Source organism: Alligator sinensis, unplaced genomic scaffold (genome assembly GCF_000455745.1).
Source record: "Alligator sinensis unplaced genomic scaffold, ASM45574v1 scaffold344_1, whole genome shotgun sequence".
Lineage (NCBI taxonomy): Eukaryota > Metazoa > Chordata > Crocodylia > Alligatoridae > Alligator > Alligator sinensis.
In genome coordinates, this window is record NW_005842427.1 from 1286276 (window position 1) to 1295417 (window position 9142).

The 9142-nt window shown below is 45.4% G+C and overlaps 1 protein-coding gene across 1 annotated transcript in view; it reads right to left on the reverse strand.

Annotated features, from left to right (window-relative positions):
• Positions 1–9142, reverse strand: part of LOC102373081 (CD48 antigen) — a 67369-nt gene that overhangs the window by 19531 nt on the left and 38696 nt on the right. The window contains exons 3-5 of the mRNA XM_006030171.3: positions 8694–8939; positions 6939–7043; positions 2262–2297 (exon numbers count right to left, since the gene is read on the reverse strand). Of these exons, the coding sequence (XP_006030233.1) occupies positions 2262–2297; positions 6939–7043; positions 8694–8939 (387 nt within the window). The remainder of the gene's footprint in view (positions 1–2261; positions 2298–6938; positions 7044–8693; positions 8940–9142) is intronic.

Consider the following 9142-nt stretch of genomic DNA (forward strand, 5'->3'; position numbering starts at 1 on the left):
GACGCGTGGGGGGCCGGGGGGCGGGGGGGGGGGGTGTGTGCAAGTGCAGACAGGGACAGAGAATGTGTGTGTGTGCACGCGCGCGCCGGAAAGGGCAGTACATGCGTGCAAGCACAGGCAAGGGCAGAGAGTGTCTGTTTGTAGGCAAGGACAGTGCATGCATGTGCGTGCAGGCAGGGGCAGAGTCTGTGTGTGTGTGTGTGTGTGTGTGTGTGTGTGTGTGTGTGTGGGTGTGTGTGTGTGTGGGGGGGGGCAACCTATACCCACCCTCCTCCCCCCAATATACAAGAGTAAGACTTCATTTTAAACTATTGTGCAGTCATCTCTATGTACACTACAAATGCATGTAAGCCAGGACAAAAATATTTTTTGAAATCAAATTAATGAATGTTTTAGATGTTCACATGTTTGCATTTTAAAATATAATTTGATATTATTCTGGCTCTGAGATGACAAAACCCCTTGCTGAATGGAGTATCTCTGGTTCTTAGTCCAATGCTCAATCCTCCGCACCATTTCACCTCTTGTTTAACAGCTATATTAAATGACCAAAGGAAAGATTTCCTAAGAACACTGAAGCCTGACAATACCTGTGAGGAAGCTCCTATCAACCCAGCACATGCTGCATAACCCATATCCCCTGTTTCCCTCCATTTCTCCCAACCCCAAGCCACTTATCCTCTACACCCCCAGTGCTTACCCACCCTTCCTCTCATGCCAGGACTTCTGTGTATCATTACTGTTACCTCCCCATAAAGCAAGGTCTCACATTCCCCTCTCCAAACATATACCAAGAGTTGCATGCAAGCCCCACTCCCCTCTAACTCCTCATTCTCCTTCTGATATGTCTATGTGCAACCCCACCACTGCCTCCATTTCCCTTCATGACTAGGGACCTACCAAATTCACAACTACAAGCAGATAAAAGGGTGGGAAGCCCTGCAGTCTTAGAGTATGGAGGGGATGGGAGGGGTTGTGGAGCAGGAGGCTTGGAGACTGCAGACAGCTGCACTGTGGTCCCAGACCACCTGTTGCAGGCAGCAGAGAGGCTGCAAATCGGGTCCACCGCGCCTGGCCCAGCTTGCTGAGTGTGAGTACCCGGGCCAGGACTCTGTGGATGGAGGTGCAGCCTGCCGCCTGCCTGCTATAGCCGCCTGGATGTAGCAGCCCACCCCTCCACACCCTGCGCCTCTCCCCCCCTCCCCCCAAGCTCCCCATGCCCATGCTCCAAGACTACAGGGCTTCCCACACTTTTCTTTGTTTGCAGGGCAAGTTTTTTGGAGTTTTTTTTACAAGACGCTGCTTGGGGATGTTCCAAAACCTTGGCTCAATTACCCTGATTAAGCCCAAGGAAACCATTAATCCACACTTAATAAGGTGTGGATTAATGACTTCCCTTGGCTTAGTCAGGGTAATTTCCCTCCAGACATGAGTATACTCTCAGGAAAGCAGCCATCCCCCTGGAATCACATCAGCCTGGACTATTCAAGTAAAGACAAAATTCTTCAGAGCACCTAAGTGAGTGCAAGCAGCCAGGATTCACCCAGTGGTGCTCCTTCTAGGGCCTGCAAAGTCACTAGCAACTTCTGAGAAGTTGAGCCTATGTGACTCTACAGAAAAAAAGCCAGTGTTAAAGGCAAGGTATGAGAGCAGAACAATTAAAAAAAGCCTAACACTCTATTTTATTCATTAAATTTCAATGGAAGCATTAAATTTCTGACAATTTTAATTCTTTATCCAAAGATTCACACTAGAAAAGTTCAGTTTGTTATTTCTTATATAAAAGATTCAGCCACAAAGTTCACATACTGTCATATGACTCGAGGTTTCTACTCACACAACACAAAATAGCCAACAGCAAATTGTCAGTGCAAATAGTTTGCAAGCAACTAACTACCACAAACTGGGGGGGGTGTCTTTTTTTAATGACTGAATTAATGCTTACAAATGACAAATGTTATTCAAAGACACTGGCAAAGTGCAATCAAAGAAAGGAGTTAATTTAATGCAGAAAATTAAGTAAATTAGGACACTGGCAGGTTCTAAAAGGAAATTTTGGAATTTCTGGCTCTCAGTCATATACTCAGACAAAGAGACCAAGCTTGTGATCTTATGACAATACCTCAAGATGCATTTCAGAAATATAACAAGTTCTGTTTTCAGCAAAACTTTTGCTGTGAAAACTCCACCATGAATCTTTGCAAGGGTTGTACCTAGAGTATAATGAGCCTACAAGTTCAGCATAAAATAGGATCATTTACCTGGCAGTCTTGAGGAAATCCAACCGGGAAGAAGACCTTAAAAATAAAATAGATGCATCATTCTCAGCAGATGTAGTGAGTTTAGAGGGAGAAATAAGGTAAAAGTGAGGCACAGGCACAAAGTAGCACCAAATTCTGGCTTAACAAATACAAAGAACATATCAGATTTTACATGCATATTAAAATATATAAATACATGCATTTGTATTTTATTTGTAACCCTGAAGACAGACAGACAAACACTGCAGGGACTATGATGACTGCATTAGAGTACAGGCAAACAAATAATTTATATCAAGTTAACGGGACAGAGACCTACTGCAGAACAGCCAAGGTGCTTGCTCTTATCCCACAATAACTGAAAGCTAAATCAGGGCAGCTGAGCCTCCTTTCATCTGTAGCTAAACTTCTACACTTTGAGCTCTCATTTGCTGCACAGTAAAGAAACTGTCTCTCTGGAGCAGCTGATGTGCTAAGTCATAGAATCATAGAAAATGAGGGTTGGAAGAGACCTCAGGAGGTCACATCTAGCCCAACCCCCTGCTCAAAGCAGGACCAGCCCCAACTACATCATCTCAGCCGAGGCTTTGTCTAGCTGAGTCTTAAAAACCTCCAAGGATGGAGATTCCACCATCTCTCTGGGTAACCTGTTACAGTGCTCTACTACCTTTCTTATGAGAAAATTTTTCTTAATATCTAACCTAAATTTCCCTTGCTGCAACTTGAGACCATTGCTCTTTGTCCTGTCACCTGCCACCACTGAGAACAGTCTAGCTCCATCCTCTTTGGAACCTCCCTTCAGGTAGCTGAAGGCTGCAATTAAATCTCCCCCACCCCAGTTCTCTCCTCCAGATTAAATAAGCCCAGTTCCCTCAGCCTCTCCTCACAAGTCATTTTTATGAGGAGACCATCCCCCTAACCAGTGTTGTTGCCCTCTGCTGGACTCTCTCCAATTTGTCCACATCCTTTCTGAAGCGGGGAGCCTAACACTAAACACAGTACTCCAGATGTGGCCTCACCAGTGCCAAATAGAGGGGAATAATTACTTCTCTGGATCTGCTGGCAACGTTCCTACTAATGCAGCCCAGTATGCCATTAGCCTTCTTCACAATAAGGGTGCACTCTTGGCTCATCTTCAGCTTACTGCAACTCGCAGATGTTTTGAGGGTCCTGGTACCCTGTGAGCTTGCTGCAATTTGCTTGTTCACGCCCCTCAACAACTCCACAGTGACTTTGCATGATGAAGTCCCACAGAGCTCAAAAGGAGTTCTCCACACAGACTACCTGCTGACTCAAGAACAATGCGTGTGCTTCCTTTTCAGGATGGGAAGATGTGCATGTCTTCCCCAAGCCAGGATTCAGCCCTTGGTATCAACCTAATTGTAGTTATCAGAGAGATATGGCCTCTTCTTTCTTAGTCCCCTGGCTAGGGGCTATGATGGCATAGTGAATAAGCAAGGATGGGAGCTTGAGATTTGCTCTAGACCCATGCTGAAGGTAGCTGCCCAATGACCCATCTGTACACAGGTACCTTGTCTTTTGGGCTGTGGAGTCCAAGGCAGCAGGACTTGATGCTGGCCACATCACTCCCTTAAATGCCACTGGCTGCAAAAACAGGCATGCCACAATCATGCCACCTTAACAGGCCATATAGACTCGAGGGAACCTTTTAACCTTTAAGGCCACTTTAACTCTTTGTACAGCTGGAAATGGCTGAAGTTCAAGTCAAATGCATCCCCCTCTTGGTGTAGATCTGTGATGCTCAGCTGTCTTATTGTACAAAGGGCAGGGAGCATCTGCACAAAGGGAAGGTGGTGCCTTCAACCCCTCCGTGCCAGGCACCCTGTGCACTGACCTGCAGGGATTATATAGAGGAAGAGGCATGGAAACTACATGGACCCACAGGCTGACTCCCCAAAGCACACATTCAGACACGTGGCATAGCCTCATATTCCAGCAGAGCATCAAATGCTTAACTCAGCCTGAGAGGAGAAATCTGCAACTGCAAACTACCAAAGTTCCTCTGTGCACAGCCCAGGGCCAAGGTGTGCCAAGATATGCCCATGGTCCAAAAGCTGGCCCTACAGAAGTTAAAGTGCATTTGTTCTCAAGCCCCCCAACCTGAGAAGGAAATAAGAAGCTATGCTTATTGGTACAAGCAGAATTCAAGTGCATCTGAATGTGCAATAAGTAGGGACCTACCAAAATTGTGGTCTCAGGGAAAACGTTAGATCAAGCGTCATCCACTAAAAATGATGGGCTCCACAATTTTGGTGGGCTCACTGAAAAAAAAAAAAAAAAAAAAAAAAGACTAACCAGAAAGCAGAGAAAAGGGTGAGAAGCCCTGCAGTCTTGGAGCACAGGATGGGGGAGCAAATGACAGGCTGAGCCTGTGATATAGGCTCAGTGCAGGCACCAATCTGGGGCTGCTTAGGGAAGCAACAGGGTTTTGGCATCATTTTTTAAGCAGCCAGAGGCATCCTGCTGGAGCATGCTGCAGCCAGAGGAGGATTGAGCAGGATGAATAGTGAGCAAAAATTACCCAAGAGGGCCAAATACATTTCAGTTCTAGACTGTGTAAGACATTATCCTTCAGGGACCTTGCATGCAGATGAAGGCAAATTGTTCTCTACTGCCTGCAACATGTCTCTGGATATGTCAAGGAAAACCAATATAGACTGACACTTAAACTGCTTGCAGACATTAAAAAAAAAAGGCCCTTTACTGGAAGAAGCAGACAAAACATACCAAATGCTGCCAGTTTTCCATGTGTGAACAAGCTTCACCAAAACTATCTCCCTGCAGTGATCGCTTCACATATACAGTCCACAAAGTCTGCATTGGCAGAGTATGAATCCTTCTCTATTGTGGCCAATGGAGCCACCAACCCACAAGATAACTACATGCTGCACATCCTATTTGTACCTGGGAGCCGGACAGACCAGGACCTGCCTGTTTTTCAGAGCCGGTCCACCTCACATCTGTCAATTTTTCTACGCTGGCTCAGGCTGTAGTGAAGGCAGTTGTCAACTATGGCTTAGAATTTAACAAGATCTCAGCATGTCTGTCCAACAATGCCATGTACATATGCAAGGCTTCCTCTGATATGCTTCACGAAATGATGCCCAGAGCAGTTTACGTCACGTGCAACGTGCATATTCTGTCTTTAGTAAGTGACGTCTGGCATATGCAGCTCCCCAATGTGGATAGGGAAGGGACCTCGGAAGATCATCGGGTCCAGCCCCCTACACCAGGCAGGAAAGACAGCTAGAGTCAGGTGACCCCAGAAATGTGACTGCCCAGTCTCCTCTTGAAGATTTCCAAGGTAGGCTATTGCACCACCTCTGGAGGGAGTTTAGTCTGCAGTCTGGACACTAACTAAGAACTTTTTCCTAATGTTGAGCCTGAAACAGTTTTCCAGGAGTTTGTGGCCATTACTCCTGGTTTTCCCCAAGAGTACCCTGGTGAACAGTTGTTCACTGAGCCCTTGATGTACTCCTCAGATGTAGTGGTAAACTGCTACCAAGTCCCCTCTCGGCCTTCTCTTTTTCAGGCTGAAGAGTCTCATGTCCTTCAGCCTTACTTTGTATGGCTTGCCGTGCAAGTGTCTGATCATACGAGTGTCCCTTCTCTGGACTTTATCAAGCATTACCACGTCATTGTTAAAGTGGAACACCCAAAGCTGGATGCAGTACTCCAGCTGTGGTCTTGCCAATGATGATTAGAGCGGAATAATCACTTCCTTGCTTTTGCTGGAGATGCATTGATTGATGCATGCCAAAGTATTATTTGCCCTGCTGGCTACAGCGTTGCACTGCCGGCTCATATTCATACTGTGGTCCATTATTACCTCTAGATCCCTTTCATTCATAGTGCTGGTCAAGTTGGTGTTGCCCAGCCTGTAGGTGTGCAGGAAATTGTTCATCCCCAGGTGGAGCGCTTTACATTTCTCGATGATGAACCTCATCTGGTTCCAACTCACCCAACCAGGCTACAGATACAGGTGGATCTAGACAATCTTCAAGCATGACCATGCTTCCCCATAACTTGGTGTCATCCACGAACGTGGCCAGTCAGCTCTTCACCCCCACATCCAAATCATTAATAAAGGTGTTAAACAGTACTGGACCAAGCAACGACCCCTGTGGGACACCACTGGCCACTTCTCGCCAAGACGACACACATTCATTAGGACTATCTGGGTCCTACCCCACAGCCAACTTCATACCCACGTAAATTTCTTGCAGCTAAGCCCACAATCCTCCAATTTTCTTGTGAGAACATTGTGGGACACCAGATCAAAGGCTTTTTGGAAGTCAAGGTATATGATGTCAATCTCGTCTCTCTTATCTTAATTTCATAAGCCATTTCAGTTTAGAATTTAACAGAATGTTTAGACTGCTTAGCTTAATCAGGGTAATTGCGCCAGTTTGGGGCCACCTGCCAATCTGCAGTAAGAGGCAGGACTGCTGAGGCCCCTCGGCCAATCAGAGGCATGGGGGGGCCGTTATTTGTGATAAGCCCACAAAAATAGGCACCATGATCAGCCTGTGAAATTGTCCATCAGCCACCTCAATTTAGGTTAGTCCCTAGCAATAAGCTTGTGCTTGTCCTACAAGAACTTACAATGCAGCAAAATCAGTGAATGGAAATAATTTTCTTCAATGCTATACATACCTTTTTTCTGAAGGAAGATGGCTGTCACTATCAATGTTATCAATACTGCCACGAAGAAAAGAAGTGCTATGAAGCCATTTCTCCCTCTTGGCTGAATTAGATTTACTTCAAAGCAAAAAAGAAAAAAAAAAAGAAAGAAAAAGAAAAAATGTGCTGAAAGGCAACATTTTCAATCTGCTGTACATGGGTAAAAAAGGGTTAATTTGAAGCTATGAAGAGACCAAATTCAGTCACAGATGTATTCACACAAGCTTCAGTGGAGTTACATCAGGGATGACTCCAGCCTAATGACTGCACCTGACACTGTCAAGCTTGAGAGAGGACAAGGCTGCGATTTTCCCACACCAGGTTCCAGCTGGCTGCCACCCTATGTCTATGTAATGGAATTGCCAGTGAACAATTCTACATGCATCAGAGGAAAGGGCAAGAATCTCCAGACTAGAAAGTCTTGGAGTAACCTGCTCCAGGGGGGAATTTATTGTTTGATTACAGTTAATGGTTGGCTTACGCTCCTAGAATATGAAGGGTCAGGTTCCATCTGCAAGGTTGATTGGATCTAATAAAGGTGTAGATTTTTCTACAAGTGTTTCTCAAACATTGGCCTCACCCATGTTCCAGGGCAACAAGTTCTGGAGGTTACTGAAAGCAATTTACTGATGCAGTGAGAAGAAAGGAAAGAAATAACTTCCATTCCTTCTTCTAAATCAAGTCAGTGGCAACTCCATTACATGACTGCTTGGTGGCCTATACAAAATGATCTGATAGCTTCGGTCTGGTTCTGAGGGGCCAGGTCTTCACAATGCAGTGAGCATTAACAAGCTAACAAGGGGGCTGGAAGCTTCAGCAGAGGTCAAGTTTTACTCTGTCCAAGGAAGGGAGACAGCAGTCCTCTCCTTTCTCGTAGAAGCCCATTCCACATCCTAGCTAAAAAGCAGACCCTGCTGATCTCCCTGCAGCCTATATTCTGAGGCAGGCATCCAGCATTTATTAGCTTTCTATTCCCTCTTAACATTAGAAGCACCTGATAACAATGACTATGGCTACTTACTGACATTAATCCCCTCTGCCCCCTAACCCCCCCAAGGGTGCTTTACTTTAAACTCCATTCACCCCTACATCGTGCCCAGCACATGCCCATAAGATGCATCACTTTAGCTGGACCCAGCATACCCAATGACTACATAGATCAGGAGCTTCAGCAAAGGTTTTTTTGGCACTTTTATCTAATAGCTGATTGCATCAGCTTTATATAAATGCACCAAAAAGCCCGGCTGAAGCGCCTGATCTATACATACGCTGCCGAGCCAAGTTGAATTAACGTGCGGCTTCTTCTGGTAAAATGCCTTTTTTCCCCCTCCCATGTCTGTCTATGCTCCAATATTAACGGCATGAAAAGCGAGTCAGAACCAACACTTAATTTGCAAACTCATTCCCCACTCTTCTCTTAGGTTATATCTATACCGCATGGAGCAGCACCATGCAGAGACACCTGAGCTAGTTCTTCACGTGCTAGATCCAGAACCAGAGGCAGGATAGCCACACTGCCTCGTTCTCTGCCAACGTTACTAAGAAGCAGGGGTAACTAACTCAAAAGCAGTGCTGCACTCCTACAGTGATAGTGCTGCCTCACGCTGTGTACATTGCAGCGTGCCAGCTAGCATTCACAGTAAGGCCCAAATATCTCCACCCTGCACTGCATCAGGCCGTATAGTGATACCTTTTATGTTACAGACATCATCTTACACATACACTTACCTTCGGGGCACACATCCAGAGAGAGTGAACCATTGATACCTGCACCGGAAACCTTGATAATGCAATAAATTTTCTGGGAACGGTCTGCAGTCAGTGGAAGCTCAGCAGTATTATTTTGCCCAATCAATTCGTCCATGTTACTATAATGCCAAGAATACGTAAGTTCTTTGGAGATATCTGTGTGGCAAAATATGTGTAGCTTATTTCCAACAACTGTGCAATTTAAATCAGGTGGCAAAAGAGGACCTAGGAGGGAAGAGAAAAAAAGAAATTCCATGCTAGTTTGATTGCATACTGTTTGCGCTCCAAAAGGACTGCACATCTAACATTAAAACATCACATAGAGGATATCTAGTCTAGGAAGCAAGCAGCAACAACAACATTTATAATTCCATAGCACACAAAAAAACTGGAGTACTTGGAATAAATAGGGGTCTTCTTTCAGCAGG